The following is a 24,968-nucleotide window of genomic DNA, read 5'->3' on the forward strand; positions in this document are numbered from 1 at the left end:
TGTTGGTGTTAGATAGTGATATCACCTCTTCACCTGAATTAAGAGTACATGATTGGTTTTTCTGCCACAACTAGCTTAGGCGGTGTATCGTTGTTCAGCTAGGGCTTTTCGTGGTCTCAGTTCTGATTTTACATCAGTAAGGACAGGCAAGAAGATGGTAAATGATTTCTGGAAGAGGCAGACAGCAATGCCAGACATATTTTTCAAACACTACCCTAGGTAACTTGGCCCGGCTTGCAGAAAGGAAAGCACAGCCCCTGTGCTTCAGTGTAAACCAGAGCTAACGGTGGTTTTGTGATGGATAGGGAAGAGCTGTGGGTTGACCTGCTGGGCATGTTCAGCCTCAGATTAAGCATGTTGCAGTGCCAGGTGCTGAGGAGGTTTTTCCCTGCCAGGGGGCAGGCAAGCTGGCTGGCACACATAATCCTAGGAGGAGGGCAGTGACAGCTGGTGATGTGGTGAGTGTTGCAGGTGATGTACCAAGTGTCTTGCTTTGTGAACACCCCCAAGTCACCTTCTGAACCCTGTGTAACATGGCATGGCACTGCTGGATGTAGCCATGTACTATGTCCAGTAGCTCCTGCCATTTGCAGGTCCCCTGTTGTAGACAGACCCTCCTGCTACTCTAATTACCAGCCCCCTAGAGCTCCCCTGCAAGGGAAGATTCCCAGTTCTTTCACAGCAGTGACCAGTTCCCCAAGCCTCAGAAGGGCAGAGGAAGCCCAGCTCAATCTTGCCCCCTTAGAAGCAAAACACAAGACAGGAGTTTCAGTGAACTACAGTACACCACAGGGTTTATTAACTCTGAATTAGTGTGAAAAGCAAAACACTACATCCATGGGAAATGTCCCCAACACTCTAAGCTTGTTCCTTCTGCTTCTTCATCAGCTCCCTCAGCTGCTCGATCTGGGTAGTCACGCTGCTCTTGGCGGTACCGCCCATGGCAGTGTACTGCTCCACGCTGTTGACAAAGTTGAAGACCTGGGAGACATCGCTGCTGAACTGGGGGCTGGGGAGGCAAAGAGAAGAGGTGTCAGTGCAGGGCGATAGGTGCTGGTTGCTGGCTTTACATGCTCAGTGCCTGCAGAGAGGATACGGGAGGGGAGGCTGAGCCTTATTGCAAGGGGAAAAGCCTCTGACTGCTCTGCCTCTGCTCTTGTAGTGCCGGACAGGAGCAGCTTGTGGTAGACCAGAGTCAGCTCCAAGGGGAGAGTGAAGAGGCTGGAAGCCAGAGTCCTCTGGAGTGCTGGTGCCTGCAGGTCAAGGCATTAGCTGCTTCCAGGCCCTCCCAGGACCTGCTGCCCATGTCCTGCTCAAGTTCAGTTGTAATACTGTTGTCCCCTTTCAGTTATTACAGGCTTGGCAGTAGCAGCACTGATATTGAGGCTGGGAAGATTTTTGGGGTGCTGTCAGGCCTGGCCTGTTTGGGGAAGGGCATCATAAGAAAGCCTGTACAAAGCCAGGCTGATACCTGCCTTCTGAGGGGAGATGTGGCAAAGTGATAGCGATACAAACCTGATGCTCTTCAGGTCCTCCAGGCTGAGTTTATTGATGGTGATGCCTTTGGTCTCGGCAAGGTGGACGGCCTTCCCCGAAGCAGTGTGGGCTTGTCTGAATGGCACCTGTAATAAAAGTAAAGTCCAAAGTCAAGTGACCAGGCAACTGGGCTGCAGACTCAGGCAAGAAAGAATGTGCTCTCATTTTGCTTTGTTGGTTTGATTTTTACTTAAAGCAATGCAACATAAAGCTCTGTTTGTTGACCCATGCTGATCATCACCTGGGGACAGAACAGAAGGCCTCATCTCAGGCCCTCACTGAGCAGCATTCTCCATCTAAAGAAGTCACAGCTCCAGGTCTCCCTCCTGTACTTACTCCTTTGCGAACCAAGTAGAGAGCCAGGTCAGTAGACAGCATCTCAGGGGTCAGAGCCTTCTCCATGTTCTCCTTGCTGATCTGTAGAGAGGAAGATAAGAGGGAGGCATGATCATCCGCTCCTCCTTGGGGAGGCATTAGTGGTCACACTGAGGGGACTTCATTGCCGAGGGACCAGGCTCTCCAAGGACCTTTTCTGCAAGCTAACCCTCAGATCTAAGTGTACTCGAGCTGCTGCTGTGGTGGGGGCATAACGAGCTGTATGAATGGGTAAGAGGCTTCATCTTAGGAAGAGTGTAGAGCTCTCGTGGCTGTGCTATGCACAGAACGTTTCCCCAACCACATGCAATACTGAGAGGCTGAAGCCTTACCTGGAGGGTAGAGATCACCCCAGTAGCAACCTGGAGCACAGCAGTCAGGGTGTCCACAACATCAAAGACAGCCTCCTTGTCCTCCTGCATGAGGACACAGATGCACATCACCGTTAGATGGCCTGATGGAGCCCAACAACATGGGCAGCCCAGCCAGCAGAGGAGGCAGCATGTCATCCCAGGGGCTCCCGCTGGGGTGGGGTGTGACCTGCAGCATGCAGTGCCTCAGCCCTTTTTTTTTTTATCATCCTGCACACAAGCAGGGAAATGCAGGAAAATGCAGTGCAAGAGCCTGCTCCCGAGCCAAAGAGAACTGTGCCGGTTCAGAGAAACAGACTGAAGCTCAATGTCCGTTTTACCTGCAGGTCCTTGTTGTAGGTGCTTGGAAGTCCTTTGAGAACCATGAGAATTGAAGCCAACTGCAGAGAGAAACAGGCAAGGCAGTTAACTACCAGAAGAGGAACACACTGCCCCAGCAGGTCAGAACCCACACTGGGCACAATTTTTTTTTTTATTTTTTAAAAACACAGAGGCATGAAGGAAGATGCTTCAGCCCCAAAATGAGCAGCTTCCCTATCCTTCTTCTTTCTTAAGCACGCTCACCCGTCCAAACACACGTCCAGCCTTGCTGCGGATCAGTTCCAGGCTATCAGGGTTCTTCTTCTGAGGCATCAGGCTGCTGCCAGTGCTGAAAGAAAGACATTTGCAGTGTAACGGGGAGCAAGGCCCCAATCCCTGCAGACTAAGACAGGTTACACAGCATACTTGCCCGGCCCTTTGGAAGCCATGTGAGTGCCACCCCCTTGACCGGCCACCAGTCTCGGTGTAGGAAAGCAGTGAAGCAAGTGCTTGCAGTTTGTGATGTGTGCCAAAGCAGAGCCTTTGATTTTGCAGTCTTGTCTGGAGCTACCGCCCAGTGCTGCCTCTCAGAGAGGAGAGAAATCAGAGGCTACTTGGCAGGCCCTCCAGAGTAAAGAGTGTTTCTGTGGCCTTGGGGAGGCAGGGCTGTGGCTGTGCCACCCTGAGAGACAGGAAGTCTGTTAGGATTGCAAGCTGTGCCTATTCAGGGAAGGGCTTGGGCAGGAATTCCCAGCAGAGGAGGAAGTTCTGTGCCTGCACTTTTACAGCCCAGGCCTGCCAGCTCTCACTGGGGAGGAGCATCCGCTGAAAACAGACACAGTTGAGTTACCAGAGTCAGAAATCAGTGATCCTTAATGAGGAATGCTCTCTCTTAGCCTGCCAGCCTTTCTGTGCTCTGGGGAGTTGATTTGTGTGTCAGCCTTGTATAGGAGTGAGCCCCCCAGCTCTGTCTCAGTCTCTCAGGTTTGGAGAAGGGAGGAGGAGAGGCTGAGGGAAGGGCTGGCTGCCCAGGGACCAGCACCTACCTGTAGGCATCAGAGAGGGTCAGAAAGCCGAACTCGCTGGTGCTGTAGATGATGAGATCTTCAGCCATCTTGCTCAGGTGGATCATCAGCAGGGTGGCAAACGAGAGGAATTCCACTGCAGAAAAAGCAGGAGGTCAGTTAGAGATTTCAGTCCCCTTGTTGATGGGGTTAACTGGGAAGGCCTCCAGAGCCTGTTACTAATATGGCAGAGGTAAGAAGCGATGGAGTCGTGCTTACCCACAAAGTCTCTCTCACTAATGGCATCCATGCTGTTCAGGCTGATTGAAGCAAAGTCCAGTTCTGTAAGGAAGGTGGTGGACAGAGCAGTCAGGGTTGGCACAACTGAAGCTTGAAGGCAGCAGGTTGCTCCAGCCTGCAGGTGACTGTGAGCCCTTGAGTAGCCCCAGGAACACCAACATGCTGAAGTTTTATGTTGCACAGGGCCTTTACTTTTAGGCCTGTCCCTGTACATCTATCCCTCCCTCCCAGACACTTCAAGTAGAGCTATGCCACCCCGTCGTAGGCAGACATTACCGCTACGCAGCATCTCTCTGTCAATGTCCAGGGGGTTGCCAGCCAGAGCACCGCTGCCAGGGAGGAAAGAAACAGAAGTCACATATAGCCTGTGAACTCCAACCAAAGTTGTGCAGGGAAGAGAACTCTCAAGATGTCAGAGAGCTAAGTGATGCCCAGGGATTACACAGAAAGTCAGCGGTTACCTTCCCAGGGGCAGGACGTTGATCCTCCTCTTCACCTCTCCCAGGCGCTCAGAGTCACGGGTCAGTGCAACAGCATGGCTACGAAGGGACATGAGAGAGGAAAAAGCATCTGAGTCAGAAACTGTCCCATGAGCTGAGAAATAATTGTGGCTAGATGGTTGGGGAATGCTGAGAGTTGGCCTCCAGAGCCAAGTGGGACTGAACATGGGGACGTCTTGGGGCAGGCTGCAGGGTTTCAGCTCTGTGCCACCAGAGGATGGTGGGCTGCTGGGCTGCTGCTGAGCAGGGCCCCAAGGATGCCAAGGGCTCCCTGGAGCCGAGTGTGAAAGGTGGTTACCTGAGCAAGAACTGGCTCCATCTGATGGGCTGAGCTTTCTGCAGGTGGGTGTAGCCAGGCAAGATAACATCAATTTCTCTGCATGTGAAAGGAGAGAAAGAGGTGAGCAGCCCCTGTCAGTGTAAGGGCAGCATACATCAGGCTATATCCCCAGCATACATTAGGCAAAGAAGAATGTCTCTATGAATTGAACTGTGGAGAAAGAGGTGCCGTTGTCTTTTCCTGTACTATCCCAGACTGCCTGGCTGTAACTTCCCCTGCAGAAGACCTTGCTACTGCACCCGGTTGGTCTTGCAGTCAAAGAACAAGCCTAGAAGTCTCCCTTCCCAGCAAGGCTGAGGCCACACTGACTGGGGAAAGGACTTACATGGCAGCGCGTTCCACCAGGGTCTTAATGAGCTGCAGCAGGTGAGTGGAGATGACAGAGAGGGAATTCTTCATGAACAGCTTCAAGTCAGTCACAACCTGGACAACATTGGCCACGGTCAGATGAAGGAGAATGTGACATACTTAGTGACCAAATACAGTTCAGCAGAAAGCATTGGCAGGTTTCTCTCTTCATTGGTCCATATGATAGATAAGGACATGTAACCAGAATACTTCCCTGGTCTCTGCTTTGTGAAAGTTGCTGTATCTTTCTTTCTAGTAACAGAACCAAAGACCAGTATTTTCAGTGGACTTCTAAGGTATTGTCTGCTTTGGATAACATAATCCCCAATTTACACAAGTGTCATCAGCAAAAGTCCTAATCCCAAAAGATGCAAAGCACCCAGCCAGTAAAGTCATGGATTCAATGGGCTTTCAAAAGGATGTCAGTGGAAGTTCGTGGCCTTATACCACTGAGCAGCCATCCTGCACAACCTACTCCCCTGTGCAGATGAGTCACTGCAGCAGCACTACTTTAAAGCCCTAGGGAATATGTGCTGGAGAGAGTAAGGGTATGTGAAAGATGGCATAAAGTTTTGACAAGGAACTGATGGGGGAGGAGGGGTAGTAGTGAAGGAGAAAAACAAGTGGCTGTATACATACCTGATCATTCCTGCTTCTTCCAGTGTGCAGCTTTCCAGCGATATCACCAATCAGCTCCTGAGGACAAGAGGAAGACTTCCATCACTGTCTGTATTCTAAGCAGGAGACTCCCCACAAGAGCAGACCTCCTCCCAGCCTGGAAGGGACTCAGCTCTAGGATTCTGTAAGTAGCTCTTTGGGGAAGGGCAACTCTGGGTTCTGTGCTTGTACAGGGCCTCTTCCACAAAAGGGGTCTTGGACACTCTTGACTACAGAGTCAGTACCAGAGTTGCTGAGGACTGTAATAGTGGGACAGAGGCACATGCACTTAGTGTCAGGCAGATCAGGCTAGAGAGGGACAGGAAGAAGTTAGAGGACCAAACCTTCAGTCTGCGTTCGTTGGCAGTGTGGATATCCTCATCGCTTTGTTTCACCACAAAGACTCCCTTAGACCATTCCTCAGAGATCTACAAACAGCAGAAACACAAGTCAGCCCCTACTGTTCCCTGCTGTTGTGGAGGGGCTGTAGGTGTCCCCAGCAAATACCATCTTCTGCTGTCCTAATGGAAGTCTCACAAGTCCAGCATTGCCGTTCTTTCCCCATATTCTATATTGCACACGGTGGGATTCATGTTTTACAACCTTGCTGATCCTGCAATGTTCTGTCCATAGGAGGACTTAAGCAGAGCAAAGAGAAAGCGAGCTGAAATGTCCGTCGTTGGTGTAGCATTGTCCACAAAGATTTTCCTATACAAACATTGTATAGACTCCCCATTGTCCATGGCGGGTGAGCAACAACAATGGATATTTCAAAAAAAGTGCTTAGCTGCTCACTTCTCTTCACCCCTATACAATGCTATGCATTGCCTTCTACTAACTCAGGCAGCCAGACACAAAAGGATCCCAAGCGCCAGCGGAAAAAGAATATTCCTAATTCACACTGAAACAATTCCTCGGGAATGTTCAGTTTGAAGAGGATAGGGGCCAGGTCACACTGAGCACATCTCACCGAGGCACCAGCCTTCCATAATAAGCACTCACAGTGGGCTCATCGGGGCTGCAGGCTCTCATTCCTGAATTTTCGACTGGTTCACCTCCTACTGCCTGGCTTTGGTGCCTTTAGCTAGATGGAATCTGAGCGTCCATCCCCTGCCCAGAGCGTCTCTCAGAGTACCAAGAGTACAGAGGGCAATAAACATGGGCCTCTCTGGTTCTCCCTGATTTAGGGCAGCATTCCCTTTCAGGAAGGCACTTCTGCACAGGCCTGGTGCTAAGGAATAGAACATGAGGGTAGAGAAAGTTGGTTTTAGAGCAGCAGCTGAGGGAGCTGCTGTCTGATAAGGAGCTATTTGTTGTAGTACTGTTGTGGGGATTGGATGTAGGCCTGAGGACACATGTCAGCTTATGAAGGAAATAAATACCTTTTCCAGGCCACTCAGGATCTTCTCCAGCTCAGTTTTAGTTAGGATCCCAGCCTTCTCCAGGGCTTTGGCATAAGCCATGCTCCCCTGGATATCAACTTCAGACAGCCTCTGGTCATAGCCAATGGAAGCGTTGAGCATCTCCATGATGGGATCTGTGCTTCCACTGAATCTTCCTCCCCAAAGTTTATCTCCCTGTGAAAGAGGCAAATTAAAAAGGCATAATAACTTCTATTAAAGTTCTAAGGACAATGTAGTGTCCATTGAGCTCATTATCCAACATAGAGAGCAAGCTCAGCTATGTTCTTTCAGTGCAGTAGCACTGACCAGAAGAACCCCTGGACTTTATGACCTTTGACAGTTATTTGAAGAGGTGGAGAGCAAATTACTGTTGCTAGCCCTTGAGCTGTCAGGTCAGGCTCAGGAATCCTCCAAGATACTTTACCCCTGCAGGACTCCGTAAGGAGTTTGGCTTGGCCCTGAAAACAAATATCAGGGCATATGGTGCAAGAGCAGCATGTATCTAGCTTTTAAGGCTGCTTCTTGTCACTGACTACCTGATAGCCTAATAGCAGGGAAAAAAAATAAGCAGTCATAGGGAATATGGTGAAAGCTAGTATCCTCTATTATTTGGAATAAGTCCATTGTTGTGCAAAGAAGGAGATTTTTCTGTTTGACAAATAGCTATGGGCCAGCACAAGCTGCATTATCAAGAGTCTGAAGTTACAGTGTAAGCATCTCCTGAGTCCATGATGTGCTTACAAGTTTTGGCATAAAGTTAGCATAGAATCAGCTACGGTACTGACTCTAGAATGGAGTCTGGGTACCTTTTGGCAACAGGAACATTCAGAAAAATAAGTCAACACATAGATGGTTTTAGAATACATAGGAAAAGTTGTTTTTTTTTTTTTTTTCTTCCCAAATCAAGATTAATTTACTACCCAATTAATTTACTACCCAATCTGGCATGCATCACAGCATGGTTTGTGTAAAGCTTTTTCACCAGTGTTTCAGCAACTGAATGGATTCACTAGCTAAGAACCATCAGATTTTTGTTTATCTGGGTAGGACACCTAAAGCCCTAACTCTGGTAAACTTGCAGGGAAATAGATAGGGATGTTACTTGTGCAGAAACCTTTAAACTAATTCAAAATTTCAAAAGCATCTCCAATTTCTTCTTTGTGCCTGCTGATGCTGGAGAGAACATTTAATGGAAGGCCCTAAATATAGATGATTGCTAATCTACTTGATTTTTAAGCACCCCATCAATCTCTTCTCATGCTGTACATTATAACTACCATGGACAGCAAAAAGCTGGCTGGGACAGTTGCAAACTAATCTGTGCTGGGGTTTTATCAGTCAGCCAAAGCACTGCTGAGTAACCTTAGAAACTTTTTTCCCCCCCTAGAGACTGTCTCCACATCTCAACAACGTGCCTGAGAGGACAGCAGGCAGAAGCCTACAGAGGTAAGTGCTGCACATGTTTTTTCATATCTTTGCATCAGCTTTGTCAGCAAGCTGAGGGGAGGGAGAGGGGGAAAAAAAAAAAAAAAAAAAACAGAATTCAAGAAGTGTTAAAGGTCCTCCATGTGGATCCAGTGCTTACAGGAGTATGGCATAGGGGATACAACATTAAAAGCCAGTACCTGAGGGTAAGCACTTCAATGGGGAACTGCTATGTCTAGGCATATCTTCAGTATTATTGGTTTCCGCCAAAGTAAGAGGTGGGTCAGAAGAAACATTGCAACAGATCCATTTGCAATAGAGAAATCAAAACTGAAGGATTAATTTTAGCTAGTTATAGGGCTCTGGTGAGAGGAGGAAGTGGCTACAGCCTGACACGGATGGACACTGGTGCACAGCCAACGGCAGAGTAAGCCAGGGCTGTAAGAGCTGCTCCAAAGGCAGGAAGCACGAGTCACTAAGACAACCAGTCACAGAAACCGAAAACGCAGCTTTGGTACAGAGAATTATTTACACAAGCTTTGGTAAAGTACCTGCCTAACCACAGGTCAGCAGGAACGAGCTGCGCGGGCTGTCGCGACCTGTCCTAGGTAGAGGGAAGAGCCCGAAGGAAATGGCAGGCTGCGCTGCCAGACACTCTGATTTTAGCAAAGCAGAGCTCGCGTCAGACAGAGCACCCCGAGAGCCCCCCGAAGTTAAAAGCAAAGCTCACCCTCACCTCGGATGCCATTTCAGACGACGTTTTGCTCGCGTGTGCGGCTATCCCGGCACCTGGTGCAACCTGCGGGACAGCGAGGCGAGGCTCAGCTCTGCTCCAGCCCCGCGGTGGGACAGGACCCCGGGACCCCCGCTGCCCACCCGGCCCCGCTCACCGTGTCCGAAGCGCAGCCCCGGTGGCCCCGTGCTCCCCGTCCCTGCCGCCCCGCTTTTACCCTCCTCGGAGCCGGGCTGGGGCGGCTTGTCCCGCCCTGTCGGGGCGGGGTGGCCCCATGGCCGGCCCCCCCCCCCCCCCCCCCCCCGCCGCCCCCTCCCCTGGAACCACCCCGCAGCACCGGCGTGTTTCTGCTTTGCCTTCCCCAGGCTGCTGCCACGGCATTTTTTTCCTTGTCTGTGCACTCAGAGGTGTTTGGGGGAGCGCAGGAAGCACATCCCCTGGTCCCCTTTGGGGTTGTTCTTCCCTTTAGGCAACCCTGTTGTCACAGGACCGTAGGAAAATTCAGGTAGGAAGGGACTTAGTCCAGCCGTCTTTTCTATGCTCTTTTCTCAGTACTACCATTCATCCCCTTTCCGAGTTAAAGAGCAAGTCTAGGGCGCAGTGGGATTGCAGGCTTAGGCTGTGCTGATTTCTGTAGCAGAGGGGACACAGACAGGGTGCCTTGGCTTGGCACCAGGCTTGGCTGCCCCTGGCTTCCCAGCCCAAAGGAACCCACCTTTAGCAGCTGGGTGTCCGGAGTGCTGCCTTCAGCATCAGTCCAGAACAAGGCTCAAACTCTCCATCTGGATTTGTACCCAACTCTTAATTCACTGCTTCTCCAACACTTCCCCTCATGATCATTATTTTTTTTAGGGAGATGACCCCATTCCCTTTAGGACTAGCGGACCTGCAGACACACAGCATCGCGCTGCCTACACTGGGAAAACATCTTTGAACCATTTTCTTGCCGGGTTCCTTCCTCCCTCTTGTGAAGTCCCTCGTGTTCAATGATTCTCACCTTGATGATCTTTTATGAGTGTCTTTGTCTTTACGCCGGGCTTTGGCAGGAGGTTGCTGGGAAGCTGGCAAAATGGTAAGCACTACACTTACATCCAGATGGAGCAGATACAGGGAAAGGCTTTACCTCTTGGTGTCTGTGATACGGGCTCAAGATTGGCTATGTGGAACGCTCACAACCTATGCAAAGATCGTACCTCCTCCTGTCTGAAGACACAGTACAGGAGTTGCCCAAAGGGACAAAGGGTAGGAGGAAGATGCCCAAGGCACTACAGTCAGGAGGGCTTAGAGTGCACCCAGCCGGTCCAGGCACCTCTCCCTGGGACACCTCATTTTTGACCCACAGAGCTAGAAAAGGGAAGATGGAATCTCTGTGGCACTTCCAGAGTTCTCCAGTATCTACTTTTCTAGATGAGTTTTTATGTCATTAAGCACCTGATGTATGTGTGATATGTGACAGCTTTGATTTTTAAATATTACCTGTATTTAAACAGTTACATGGTTAAATATAAGAGTGAAAGCTCCGGTTTCTGTTCTACTACTTCCAGGCCTCTTTGTAATTTTTTCCACTTATCTGTACATGCATCCCTCTGTAACATGAGGTATAGAACTAGTTGAAGAATCCCAATGAAATTAGTTTGTGTTGCCGCTGGTGAAGAAGGGGGCTGGATGGACACATTTGGGTGTTGCTGTCTCAAATTCATCCATGGTGCCTGCAGGGGACGTTGCAGGCACACAAATGCCTCCGTTCTCGCTACTCTTTTGTGACAGCAGAGAAGTTGTTTCTTCAATTGAAAGCTAGGGGGCAGAACGACCAGGGATAACAGCGTGTTTAGGAGAGAAAATATTCACTGGGACTTTTTCAGTGTGTGAAAGTAGGTTAGAGATCTTTTTGTTGTGGCGACCCAGTGAAGGGTCATTACACTACTTTGTGTAATGTTTCAAGTGCCCCTATGTAGGTATTTTATCTGCTTGGGTGCCAGATCAGAGTTACATAGCCATCTGCTGAGAGTTTCAGTAGTTTTCATGAGCAGCCTGCGTGTCAGACTGTACGTCTAAAAGGACAGTGTGTGAATTCATAGAATAGAATCATAGAATAGAATCATGAAGGTTGGGAAAGCCCTCCAAGATCATCTGGTCCAACCATCCCCTTACTACCAATGTCACCCACCAAACCATGTCCCTAAGCACCACGTCGAACCTTTCCTTGAACACCCCCAGGGACGGTGACTCCACCACCTCCCTGGGCAACCCATCCCAGTGCCTGACTGCTCCTTCTGAGAAGAAATGTCTCCTCATTTCCAACCTGAACCTCCCCTGGCACAACTTGAGGCCATTCCCTCTGGTCCTATCACTAGTTATTTGTGAGAAGAGGCCGACCCCCAGCTCCCCACACCTTCCTTTCAGGGAGTTGTAGAGAGCAATAATGTCTCCCCTGAGCCTTCTCTTCTCCAGACTAAACACCCCCAGTTCCCCCAGCCACCCCTCACAGGACTTCTGTTCCAGACCCTTCACCAGCTTTGTAGCCCTTCTCTGGGCACATTCCAGGGCCTCGATGTCCTTCTTGTGGTGAGGGGCCCAAAGCTGAACACAACACTCAAGGTGCGGCCTCACCAGAGCAGAATACAAGGGGATGATAACCTGTCTGGTCCTGCTGGCTATGCAATTCCTGATACAAGCCACGATTCTTGGCGTGTCTCTTCCTGTCATCTTTGATGGAGCAGGAGTTAAAGCCCAAGTTACTCCTGAGTAGTGTCCAAGACACTGATCCTTCTGTGGAAGAAGTTCTGTTATAGAACTTCTGCGATAAGGGACAGGATTTTAAAAACCCAGATCACAATAAGTCATAGTAGGGCGATAGTGAAAGTCTGAAGATATTCTGGGTCACAGTCTCCTGTAATGTCTATGGAGCTCCAGAGACCTTCACAGTTCTCTCCCAGTCTAAGTTATTCCATAATTTTTAAGAAAAGGGTGGATGGGTGGGAAGTATCAGTGATTATGAACTACTCATTTAAGTAGGAGACCGAGATGTGATAATCTGCTAAGACCTCTGTTTTGCTTTCAGTTTGGCAGGTCCCTGTGTCACTCAGCACCGGCTATGAGGAGCAACGCCAGACACTCGCTGATGGAAGCAAGAAGAAATCTATTTGGCTGAGGCTCTTAAGGTACAGAGCAATAGCTAGAAGATACAGTCAGGGAAAGAGAAACTAGTGGCACAAATAGAGAAGGTTTATGGGAGGGAATAAAAGAGCTGTGAGCTGGAAATGGGGAGCTAATCCTTCTGACTCCATTGGTGTTGGATATTGGTGTCACCTCTCCCTCTTTTGCACCTTCCCCCTATTGGCAAAGTTGCATAAATGATTTCCTACCTCATCTAGCCTATCTAGAGAGTGAGACACAAGTGACAAAATAGAAATAGAGCAGGAAGTAACAGGGGAAACACAAAGGAGGTTTATGGAGCAGTGATTAAAATGTGGTGTTCTTTAAATGCCAGGATCAGATCAGGTATAGGGCCAGAATAGGGGGAGACTGGGGGTGGAAGGAAGTGTTGAAGAAAGGGGAGTTTCTGTTGTTGGTGCTTTTCCTCCATATTTAAAGCACTAATGCCACAAAAGTAGGATGAAAGCACATTGTACCTCCTGGGGTACTTCATTAATGGCAGGAGATTCAGCTCATGGCACTTTGCACTGTCCAGTCTATGCTAGAGCCCTTAACCAAAACATGGTGAGGCAATGCTTGTGTTACTCCCGTTACCTACGTGTGCTGCAGAGTCTTGCAGTACTCTGAGTCAATAATGTGTTGCTGTATCAGCATGGAGGGCAGGGTGCTGATCAAACCACTAGCTTTAAAATGCTGTGACAAAAAAAGAAATTGCCCATGACAACAAGCACTATTGTGCTGTGAATTCCAGGTTCAAGCTGGTTTAGCGTTTAATGAAATTTGCCCCGCCTTCCCTATAGAAACTATTATTTCTCTGCCTTTCAATCAAGTAGCAGCCATTCCAAACAGAAATCACTGCAGAACAGTAATGGAAAGTAATGTTATAAATACTTGTTCAACCAAATATTTTCCCCATAAGAATGACACAAGATTGTTGCACTTTCATTCCTAAAGTAATGCTTTTCCTGATCTTTGTTCTGATTTCATTTCAGTAAGGACAGGCAAGAAGATGGTAAATGATTTGCAAGAGTCAGCCAGCAATGCCTGCCTGTTTTCAAGCACTCTGCCCTCAGCTAGATTGGCTTGGCTTGCAGAAAGGAAAGTGCTTGGTCTGTGATGGTGCAGGCCCTGTGCTTCAGTGTAAACCAGAGCTAACAGTGGTTTTGTGATGGATAGGGAAGAGCTGTGGGTTGACCTGCTGGGCATGTTCTGCCTAAGGTTAAGCATGTTGCAGTGCCAGGTGCTGAGGAGGTTTTTCCCTGCCAGGGGGCAGGCAAGCTGGCTGGCACACATAATCCTAGGAGGAGGGCAGTGACAGCTGGTGATGTGGTGAGTGTTGCAGGTGCTGTACCAAGTGTCTTGCTTTGCGAACACTCCCAAGTCTCCCTGAGTAACCTAGTCTGGCACCACTGGATGGAGTCTTGTGCTGTGTGCACTTGTTCCAACCATTTGCAGGTCTCCTGATGTAGACAGACTCTCCTGCTGCTCTCTAAGTACCAGCCCCCTAGAGCACCCCATCCAAGAAGAGCTCCCCTGCTAGGGAAGAGATTCCCAGTTCTTTCACAGCAGTGGAAAGTACCCCAAGCCTCAGAAGGGCCGAGGAAGCCCAGCTCAATCTTGCCCCCTTAGAAGCAAAACGCAAGACAGGAGTTTCAGTGAACTACAATACACCACAGTGTTTATTAACTCTGCATTAGTGTGATAAGCACAATGCTGCATCCACGGGAAATCTCCCCACACTCTTAAGCTTGTTCCTTCTGCTTCTTCATCAGCTCCCTCAGATGCTCGATCTGGGTAGTCACGCTGCTCTTGGCGGTACCGCCCATGGCAGTGTACTGTTCCACGCTGTTGACAAAGTTGAAGACCTGGGAGACATCACTGCTGAACAGGGGGCTGGGGAGGCAAAGAGAAGAGGTGTCAGTGCAGGGTGATGGGTGCTGGTTGCTGGCTTTACATGCTCAGTGCCTGCAGAGAGGATACGGGAGGGGAGGCTGAGCCTTATTGCAAGGGGAAAAGCCTCTGACTGCTCTGCCTCTGCTCTTGTAGTGCTGGACAGGAGCAGCTTGTGGTAGACCAGAGAGCTAAGCTAATTCTTTTCATAAGAAAGCCTGTACAAGCCAGGCTGATACCTGCCATATCTCCCCTCAAAAGGCAAAGTAATAGTGATACAAACCTGATGCTCTTCAGGTCCTCCAGGGTGAGATTATTGATGGTGATGCCTTTAGTCTCAGCAAGGTGGACGGCCTTCCCCGAAGCAGTGTGGGCTTGTCTGAATGGCATCTGCAATGAAAGCAAAAACAAGCGTCAAGTGACCAGGCAACTGGGCTGCAGATTCAGGCAAGAAAGAATGTGCTCTCATTTGTGTAGACTTGTTTTTAATTATGGAAATGAAATCTGAATCCGTGTTTTCTGGGGTGTGAAGAGGGGAGGCATTAGGACGTAAAATTCCACCTGTAAATTACTATCAAGTCCACCCGGCAGCAGTTCCACTACTTGGGATACATGTAAAGAATGGGTTTCCAGCTTTCGTGTTTGTTGACCCACACTGATCATCACCTGGGGACAGAACAGAAGGCCTCATCTCAGGCCCTCACTGAGCAGTATTCTCCATCTAAAGAAGTCACAGCTCCAGGTCTCCCTCCTGTACTTACTCCTTTGCGAACCAAGTAGAGAGCCAGGTCAGTAGACAGCATCTCAGGGGTCAGAGCCTTCTCCATGTTCTCCTTGCTGATCTGTAGAGAGGAAGATAAGAGGGAGGCATGATCATCCGCTCCTCCTTGGGGAGGCATTAGTGGTCACACTGAGGGGACTTCATTGCCGAGGGACCAGGCTCTCCAAGGACCTTTTCTGCAAGCTAACCCCCAGATCTAAGTGTACCCAAGCTGCTGCTGTGGTGGGGGCATAACAAGCTGTATGAATGGGTAAGAGGTTTCTTCTTAGGACGAGTGTAGAGATCCTGTGGCTGTGCTATGCACAGAATGTGTCCCCCCAACCACATGCAATAGTGAGAGGCTGAAGCCTTACCTGGAGAGTAGAGATCACCCCAGTGGCAACCTGGAGCACAGCAGTCAGGGTGTCCACAACATCAAAGACAGCCTCCTTGTCCTCCTGCATGAGGACACAGATACACATCACCGTTAGATGGCCTGATGGAGCCCAACAACATGGGCAGCCCAGCCAGCAGAGGAGGCAGCATGTCATCCCAGGGGCTCCCGCTGGGGTGGGGTGTGACCTGCAGCATGCAGTGCCTCAGCCCTTTTTTTATCATCCTGCACACAACCAGGGAAATGCAGGAAAATGCACTGCAAGAGCCTGCTCCCGAGCCAAAGAGAACTGTGCCGGTTCAGAGAAACAGACTGAAGCCCAACGTCCGTTTTACCTGCAGGTCCTTGTTGTAGGTGCTTGGAAGTCCTTTGAGAACCATGAGAATTGAAGCCAACTGCAGAGAGAAACATGCAAGGCAGTTAACTACCAGAAGAGGAACACACTGCCCCAGCAGGTCAGAGCCCACACTGGGCACAATTCTTTTTTTTTTTTTTTAATAAAGAAAAAACACAGAGGCATGAAGGAAGATGCTTCAGCCCCAAAATGAGCAGCTTCCCTATCCTTCTTCTTTCTTAAGCACACTTACCCGTCCAAACACACGTCCAGCCTTGCTGCGGATCAGTTCCAGGCTATCAGGGTTCTTCTTCTGAGGCATCAGGCTGCTGCCAGTGCTGAAATAAAGACGTTTGCAATGTAACAGGGAGCAAGGCCCCAGTCCCTGCAGACTAAGACAGGTCATGCAGCATGCTGGCCCAGCCCTCTGTTAGCCATGTGAGTGCCACCCCCTTGACTGGCCACCAGTCTCGGTGTAGGAAAGCAGTGAAGCAAGTGCTTGGAGTTTGTGATGTGTGCCAAAGCAGAGCCTTTGATTTTGCAGTCTTGTCTGGAGCTACCGCCCAGTGCTGCCTCTCAGAGGGAAGAGAAATCAGAGGCGACTTGGCAGGTCCTCCATAGTAAAGAGTGTTTCTGTGGCCTTGGGGAGGCAGGGCTGTGGCTGTGCCACCCTGAAAGACAGGAAGTCTGTTAGGATATTACCAGAGTCAGAAATCAGTGATCCTTAATGAGGAATGCTCTCTCTTAGCCTGCCTTTCTGTCAGCCTTTCTGTGCTCTGGGGAGTTGATTTGTGTGTCAGCCTTGTATAGGAGTGAGCCCCCCAGCTCTGTCTCAGTCTCTTAGGTTTGGAGAAGGGAGGAGGAGAGGCTGAGGGAAGGGCTGGCTGCCCAGGGACCAGCACCTACCTGTAGGCATCAGAGAGGGTCAGAAAGCCGAACTCGCTGGTGCTGTAGATGATGAGATCTTCAGCCATCTTGCTAAGGTGGATCATCAGCAGAGTGGCAAACGAGAGGAATTCCACTGCAGAAAAGGCAGGAGGTCAGGAGGTGAATAGGGCATTGGTTTGCTGACAACCCAGGGAGCCCTGACTGAAGCTTAGGCCCAAGTTTCTCTACAGTTATTTCCCAGTGAGGGATTTCAGTCCCCTTGTTGATGGGGTTAACTGGGAAGGCCTCTAAAGCCTGCTTCTAAGATGGTCGAGGGAAGAAGCAATGGAGTCGTGCTTACCCACAAAGTCTCTCTCACTAATGGCATCCATGCTGTTCAGGCTGATTGAAGCAAAGTCCAGTTCTGTAAGGAAAGTGGTGGACAGAGCAGTCAGGGTTGGCACGACTGAAGCTTGAAGGCAGCAGGTTACCCCAGCCTGCAGGTGACTGTGAGCCCTTGACTAATGCCAGGAACATAAACATGCTGAAGTTTTATACTGCACAGGGCCTTCACTATCAGGCCTAGGCGACTATTATGCAACAGTGTCGGTTGTTCCTGCTCCCACCTCACAGACATGGTCTGTATCTTTGCAGTAAAAAAGCTTATATGAATCATTTGCTCTTGGTCCAATGTTACAGCACAGGATAGTGCTTTAAGGCGCCACCTGGCATTGCTTCCCTCCCTCCCAGACACTTCAAGTAGAGCCCTGCCACCCCGTCATAGGCAGACATTACCGCTACGCAGCATCTCTCTGTCAATGTCCAGGGGGTTGCCAGCCAGAGCACCACTGCCAGGGAAGAGAGAAACAGAAGTCAGACATAACTTTCTGTGAACTCCAACCAAAACTGTGCAGGCAACATAACTCCCAAGATGTTGGAGAGCCAAGTGATGCCCAGGGATTACACAGAAAGTCAGCGGTTACCTTCCCAGGGGCAGGACGTTGATCCTCCTCTTCACCTCTCCCAGGCGCTCAGAGTCACGGGTCAGTGCAACAGCATGGCTATGAAGGGACATGAGAGAGAAAGCATCTGAGTCAGAAACTGTCCCATGAGCTGAGAAGTAACTGTGGCTAGATGGTTGGGGAATGCTGAGAGTTGGCCTCCAGAGCCAAGTGGGACTGAACATGGGGACGTCTTGGGGCAGGCTGCAGGGTTTCAGCTCTGTGCCACCAGAGGATGGTGGGCTGCTGGGCTGCTGCTGAGCAGGGCCCCAAGGATGCCGAAGGCTCCCTGGAGCCGAGTGTGAAAGGTGGTTACCTGAGCAAGAACTGGCTCCATCTGATGGGCTGAGCTTTCTGCAGGTGGGTGTAGCCAGGCAAGATAACATCAATTTCTCTGCATGTGAAAGGAGAGAAAGAGGTGAGCAGCCCCTGTCAGTGTAAAGGCAGCGTACATCAGGCTATATCCCCAGCATACATTAGGCAAAGAAGAATGTCTCTATGAATTGAACTGTGGAGAAAGAGGTGCTGTTGTCTTTTCCTGTACTATCCCAGACTGCCTGGCTGTAACTTCCCTTGCAGAAGACCTTGCTACTGCACCCGGTTGGTCTTGCAGTCAAAGAACAAGCCTAGAAGTCTCCCTTCCCAGCAAGGCTGAGGCCACTGACTGGGGAAAGGACTTACATGGCAGCGCGTTCCACCAGGGTCTTAATGAGCTGCAGCAGGTGAGTGGAGATGACAGAGAGGGAATTCTTCATGAACAGCTTCAAGTCAGTCACAACCTGGACAAGATTGGCCATGGTCAGATGAAGGAGAATGTGACTTATATTGTGAGCTTGTCACTGTAAAATAACTCCCTCCTTTTTCTATGTGATGGGAAGACACAACTTCCTCTCATAAAATGTGTCCTTGGTCATTCTGACACGATAATGTCACTATATCATCCTATCGAGGGACAGAGCTAAAGGCTGCTCTGGTCAGAATTCTCATGAAGTGTGGAGGGGGAGCAGTAAAAGGGCAAAAACAAGTGGTTCTGTACATACCTGTTCGTTCCTGCTTCTTCCAGTGTTCAGCTTTCCAGCGATATCACCAATCAGCTCCTGAGGACAACAGGAAGACTTCTGTCAGTGTCTCTGTATTCTAAGCAGACTACCCCCAAGAGCAGAGCTCCTCCCAGCCTGGAAAGGACTCAGCTGTAGGATTCTGTAAGTAGCTATAGGACCTCTTCTGGGGAAAGGCAACTGGTACGGTGCCTCATCCACAAAAGGGGTCTCGGACATGCCTGAGCATGCACCTAGGGAGTCAGTACCAGAGGTGCTGAGGAATATCACAGTGGGACAGAGATACGTGTACTTATTGTCAGGCAGATCAGGCTAGAGAGGGACAGGAAGAAGAAGTTAGAAGACCAAACCTTCAGTCTGCGTTCGTTGGCAGTGTGGATATCCTCATCGCTTTGGGTCACTACAAAGACTCCCTTAGACCATTCCTCAGAGATCTACAAACAGCAGAAACACAAGTCAGCCCCTACTGTTCCCTGCTGTGGCGGGGCTGTAGGTGTCCCCAGCAAATACCATCTTCTGCCATCCTAATGGAAGTCACACAAGCTCCAGCATTGCCATTTTTTCAGGCCAAGGCTGGCTGCTTTCTCTATCCCCGTATTCTATATTGCACTTGGTGGGGATTCATGTATTACACCCTTGCTGATCCTGCAATGTTCTGTCCATAGGAGGACTTAAGCAGAGCAAAGAGAAAGCGAGCTGAAATGTCCGTCGTTGCTGTAGCATTGTCCACAAAGATTTTCCTATACAAACATTGTATAGACTCCCCATTGTCCATGGCGGGTGAGCAACAACAATGGATATTTCAAAAAAAGCGCTTAGCTGCTCACTTCTCTTCACCCCTATACAATGCTATGCATTGCCTTCTACTAACTCAGGCGGCCAGACACAAAAGGATCCCAAGCGCCAGCGGAAAAAGAATATTCCTAATTCACACTGAAACAATTCCTCGGGAATGTTCAGTTTGAAGAGGATGGGGGCCAGGTCACACTGAGCACATCTCACCGAGGCACCAGCCTTCCATAATGAGCACTCACAGTGGGCTCATCGGGGCTGCAGGCTCTCATTCCTGAATTTTCAACTGGTTTACCTCCTACTGCCTGGCTTTGGTGCCTTTAGCTAGATGCAATCTGAGCATCCATCCCCTGCCCAGAGAGTCTCTCAGAGTACCAAGAGTACAGAGGGCAATAAACATGGGTCTCTCTGGTTCTCCCTGATTTAGGGCAGCATTCCCTTTCAGGAAGGCACTTCTGCACAGGCCTGGTGCTAAGGAATAGAACATGAGGGTACCGAAAGATAGTTTTAGAGTGGCAGCTGAGGGAGCTGCTGTCTGATAAGGAGCTATTTGTTGTAGTACTGTTGTGGGGATTGGATGTAGGCCTGAGGACACGTGACAGTTTATGAAGGAAATAAATACCTTTTCCAGGCCACTCAGGATCTTCTCCAGCTCAGTTTTAGTTAGGATCCCAGCCTTCTCCAGGGCTTTGGCATAAGCTATGCTTGCCTGGATATCAACTTCAGACAGCCTCTGTTCAGTGGACATGGAAGTGCTGAGCATCTGCATGATGGGATCCGTGCTTCCGACAAACCTTCCTCCCATAAGTTTATCCCCCTGAGGGTAATGAAGTTAAAAGGCATGTTCAAATGGCTTACTGATACATTCTCCTAAGAATCATTTAATGCTCAGCCCACTCCTTATCCAAGTAAAACTGAGACCTTGCCCAGGCATCTTTATTTTTTTTCAGTGCAGTAGCACTGACCAGAAAGGTCCCTGGACTTTAGAAGCTTTAGAAATTAATTGAAGAGGTGGAGAGCAAGTCGCTGTTACTAGTATTTAGCCCTTGAGCTGTCAGGTCAGGAGTCCCCCAAGATACTCTACCCTATGTCTCTGTGGGACTCTGGAAGGAGCGTGTACTGTCCTTGAAAACAAATATCAGGGCATATGGCACAAGAGCAGCACTGATCTGTCTTGTAAGGCAGCCGAAGGTCACTAACCCTCTCATAGTCTATTGAAGAGAAAAGTAAGGGAGTCAGGGTTATAGTGAATGCTAGCATCTATTGTTACTTGGAATTAAAAAAAGAGAAAAAAAAAAAGAAGGAAGCCTTTCTTTTAGGGAGACTGTACGTATTTGGTTGACAAAGAGCTATGGGCCAGAAGTAGCCACATCCCTTTTGGCTTAAACTTAGCATCAGATCGGCTAAGGGTGCAGACTGTTCAGTCTTACAGATTTTAAGAAGGGGAAAAAAAAAAGCAAAAAAAAAAAAAAAAAGCAGCAGCCCCAAAGCCCCCAGAGCACCCCCAGGAGCTCAGCAATCTGTGGTGCTGGGCAGTGGGACCCCGCTACCATGGACAGCGGCGGAGGGACTCGGGGAGCCCCTGCCCCAGGTCCCTGCCGAGCTGGTGGACCTGAGAGGAGAGCAGGGGAGGGAGCCTCAGGGTTGAGCCTGGAGGCATGAGGTGTTGGGAGGCTTGGGTTTTTTTTTTTTTCAATTTTTGTTTTTTTTTTTTTAAAGCAGGTTTGTCAGCAGGAGAAATCGGAATTGCAAAAACAAAGTTTAGCAGCCCCTCGCTGGGAATCCAGTCCCCTGGGGTGAATGGCACTGGGGATGGGGTGCTAATAATGGCCAGTGCTGCGAGCTCAGCGCTTGGACGGGAAGAGGCATCAAGGTATATCCTCCCTACTGCGGGTTTTCACCAGAATCAGAGGTGAGTCTCCAGAAATACTGCAGCAAACACGCTTGCTGTCGCCTTTTCTGTTTAAAACCCGGCAAAACAAAGCAGGCAGAGAGGAGCACCCAAAAACACCCTGACAGACATGGTAGGGCACACTGCTGGGGTTACCAGCCAGCGGAGCTTGCGTTTGCTAGAGCATCCCTAGAGCACCCCGAGAGCACCCCGCAGTTAAAGCAAAGCTCACCCTCACCTCGGATGCCATTTCAGACGACGTTTTGCTCGCGTGTGCGGCGATCCCGGCACCTGGTGCAACCTGCGGAACAGCGAGGCGAGGCTCAGCTCTGCTCTGTCCCAGCCCCGCGGTGGGACAGGACCCCGGGACCCCCGCTGCCCACCCGGCCCCGCTCACCGTGTCCGCAGTGGAGCTCTGGCCGGTAGCTCCGTGTGCTCCCCGTCCCTGCTGCCCCGCTTTTACATGCCTCGGAGCTGGGCTGGTGGCTCGTCCCGCCCTGTCGGGGCGGGGTGGCCCCATGGCCAGCCCCACCACGGCCCCCCCCGCAGCCCCTCACCCTTCCCACCCCTCTCCTGCCCCCAAACCCTGCCGATCCAGCACATGATGAGCGAGTCAGGAGAGAGGCATCCTTGCAGGCTGCGAGGAGGAGCGTTGGGAGAGATGCCCTCGTTCATGTTGCTTGTTCGTAAAGTTTCTGGTGGAGCTTTAGGCAGCACGCATGTGGCGTGCGAGTGTTTTCTGTGTGTTTTCACTGCCAGGTCAGCTCCACTCCTGGCAATATCCTTGTACTGAAGGAGTCATCTCACTCTGTCCCCCTCTACATTGGAATGAATGTGCTTGGTATGATGGGTGGATCATCGATGCTCCATCCATGTTGTCACCCCAGCAAACATGCAAGAATAAAATAGAATTGTTTAGGTTGGAAAAGACCTCTAAGATCATCAAGTCCAACCATTAAGCTAGCAAACAGATGGGAACTGGCTGCCCTTTCCAGTTTCTGTGCAGAGGAGCCTTTTTACCCCACTTAAAAGGGCACTGAAGCTTTGTGGGTTTCTGCTCTCATTAACTGCATGGGGTCGTTGCATGGGGTCAGTCTTGGGAAGAAGCTCGTGTGAGACTGGGGCTGCGGGGTGTGAGGTTGTGCAGGCTGAAGTGCCAGTGCCACAGCAGTCACTGGGTCTGCAGCCCTGGCAAATAGCCCTTCTTAAATCCCTCAAACCCTAAATATCATGAATGTAAATAACTGGTTTAAAATACAGGGGAGCTTTGGGAACAGTGGCTCACAAAGCTGCTCCTCAGCACCAATTTCTCATTACCTCAGAGCACTTTTCTGCAGCCACTCCACAGAATGAGCGCTTGCTGGTTTGCCATACTGAGTGTGCTACTACAGTGAAGCATGCTTCCATCTCCTTGATTCAGACCTTTGTCAGAGCTCATGAAACATATTCTATTTTTCTTGTCCTCATGTTTTCTTTGCCATTAACTGACCTGCTTGTCCTTTTTCTGCCATTCTTAGTTCTGCAACTTGTCACCTTTTCCCATTCACACTGGGACATCCACACTAGGAAACTGCTTAACTGTTTTGTCATCACATTCCTCATTGCTCTGAAATCCCTCATTTTTAACACTTTTCTTGTTTCCTTCACCCTTTAGGAGTGTCCTTGTCCTTACTTTGACAGGAGACTGCTGATGTTTTGGGAAAATAGTGAGCACTGAATTTACAACCCAAGTGAATCCTGTACAGGGAGCATCTCTGTCTCATGGGGTTAGAGGTATGGACTCCAGGTTAAGACGCAGCCTGTGTAAGGACTGTATGTTTTTCTTCCTGAAGATATCAAACAAGACTTGCCCAAAGAGAGAAGGGAAAAGGGAGCAATCCAAGTGCCCTGGTGAGAGATCAGTAACGCAGTGACTTCATGTGAAGTATTTGTGGTGATGTATCGTGGGGTTTGGCCTTGGTCCCATTGAAATAAATTGTTCTGATGGATGCTGTGGGACAATAATCTACAACCCATATGCAGCTGGGTATTAATCACTGGGAACAACCTGGTTGAATTTCTGCAGTTTTCATAATCTATGCCTTGACCACGAATCTAGTTCTGCGACCAAGAAGCCTTCTGTGTTTGCTATCAGGTGATCCTATTTGGTCCTATTTTTATCAGTCTGTCTGATACTGGACATAGCAAGGACATGTACTTGCACATGGGATCTGTCAGCAGTATCATTGTGCGTTTAGCAAACTTCACAGGAATCGGTTTGTTTGTAGTACGCTGCTTACCTTCTGTCCCAGTTTGTATCTAGGAGGTTGCTAATTCTCTCTTTTCCTGTTTTTAGATGAAACGCTCAATAACTCTCCTTTCTATATAGTAAGCAACATGGAATACAGGGCAATATTTTTATAATGAAGAAGTGAAACTGTAAATCTAATCAGAAGTCCTTAATGTAACACTGAACATTGAAGAAGTAGAATGTCTTAAAGATCCTTTGGGCTGGGACAGTTGAATTTTTTGAGAGGAAAACAGTGAGCTAGTATTGCAGAATAGGCTTTCTAACAATCACGGAAATGTATTCTCCTCATTACTCTCTTCTCTATTTGTGCTGGTTTTGATGCCTCTCTATGTCCTGTCTTCTTCTTTCAGTCTTTTGATTTGCCTTGTGAAATGGAAAGATCAAGCCCCCAAATCCCCATCCCACAGTTAAATACTGAGGAAGTTCTGATGGAAAGGTTGTCCACTTATTGTCCACTTATTTCCAAATTGTCCACTTATTTTCAATTTTAGCACAGAGGATGGCACATCATTCACACATCAGTATTTCCAGCTACACCTTTATCCAAGCTGACATATGGTAAGGTAGTAATAGAGAGTAAATTGCCCATTTTGCAACATGAAGAAGTTTAATTAAATACATTTAAATGTAAGATTTGAAGAAGATTTGAATTTTATTTGTACTTGCTTTTGTGATCACAGTCATATCCTTACTATTTCTTTTAGAGTGTATGTTGTTTTCTTTTTCCCCCCACTGGAAGAGTGCAATACTTGTGGAGTGCAGCTCTGAAAGAGAGCTTTAGTGTTTCTAGAAATGCTCTGTTCATAACAGGACCTATTTCCCATAACTGAGTCTGGGGTGACATAACCTGCTACAATGTACCTTCTTTAACTGCATTCTTTTTTTACTGTCATTTTGGTTTAGAAAAAGAAAAAAGCTCTGTGGACTGAAAGTGCTAGGCAAACGCACTGTCAGCTAGACTGGTGTGAAGCAGTGCTGACATTTTTTGTTAAAAAAAAAAAAGAAGCAACGACAAAAAAACGAACTTTGTTTAATGAATTTTGAATGTAAAAGAAAAAAAGACACTATAGGGTGATCAGCGAACTGCTGAATACAGTAAACATCTTTCATGACAAAGAATACAAATACCCTGCAGATCTGCTTTCAATAGCGATCGCTAGGCCCCCTGCTTTCAATAGTTAATACCGAGGCCCCTCTCTCACCAGGCCTTACTGGTAACAATCACAAGCCAATGCTTAAAATG

At 49.0% G+C, this 24,968-nt stretch overlaps 1 protein-coding gene across 4 annotated transcripts; it reads right to left on the bottom strand.

Annotated features, from left to right (window-relative positions):
* Positions 1-766: 766 nt before the first annotated feature.
* On the bottom strand, positions 767-21,736 carry ASL (argininosuccinate lyase). Of its 4 annotated transcripts, none has more exons than XM_066979582.1 (17): positions 9,450-9,551; positions 9,296-9,358; positions 7,114-7,308; positions 6,076-6,159; positions 5,714-5,770; positions 5,052-5,149; positions 4,685-4,762; positions 4,348-4,425; positions 4,163-4,215; positions 3,866-3,928; positions 3,629-3,743; positions 2,847-2,931; positions 2,603-2,662; positions 2,244-2,327; positions 1,873-1,953; positions 1,516-1,622; positions 767-1,009 (listed from the first exon to the last, which is right to left on the bottom strand). In XM_066979582.1, exons 2-17 carry the CDS (start codon positions 9,305-9,307, stop codon positions 859-861), a joined length of 1,401 nt encoding a protein of 466 aa, XP_066835683.1. In that variant the 5' UTR covers positions 9,308-9,358; positions 9,450-9,551; the 3' UTR covers positions 767-858. The 4 variants fall into 4 exon arrangements, with proteins under 4 accessions (XP_066835683.1, XP_066835684.1, XP_066835682.1 ...); XM_066979583.1 differs by having other exon boundaries at positions 9,290-9,358; positions 9,450-9,520; XM_066979581.1 differs by lacking the exons at positions 9,296-9,358; positions 9,450-9,551 and adding an exon at positions 21,674-21,736.
* Between the last annotated feature and the right edge of the window lie 3,232 nt (positions 21,737-24,968).

Source organism: Anser cygnoides, chromosome 18 (genome assembly GCF_040182565.1).
Source record: "Anser cygnoides isolate HZ-2024a breed goose chromosome 18, Taihu_goose_T2T_genome, whole genome shotgun sequence".
Lineage (NCBI taxonomy): Eukaryota > Metazoa > Chordata > Aves > Anseriformes > Anatidae > Anser > Anser cygnoides.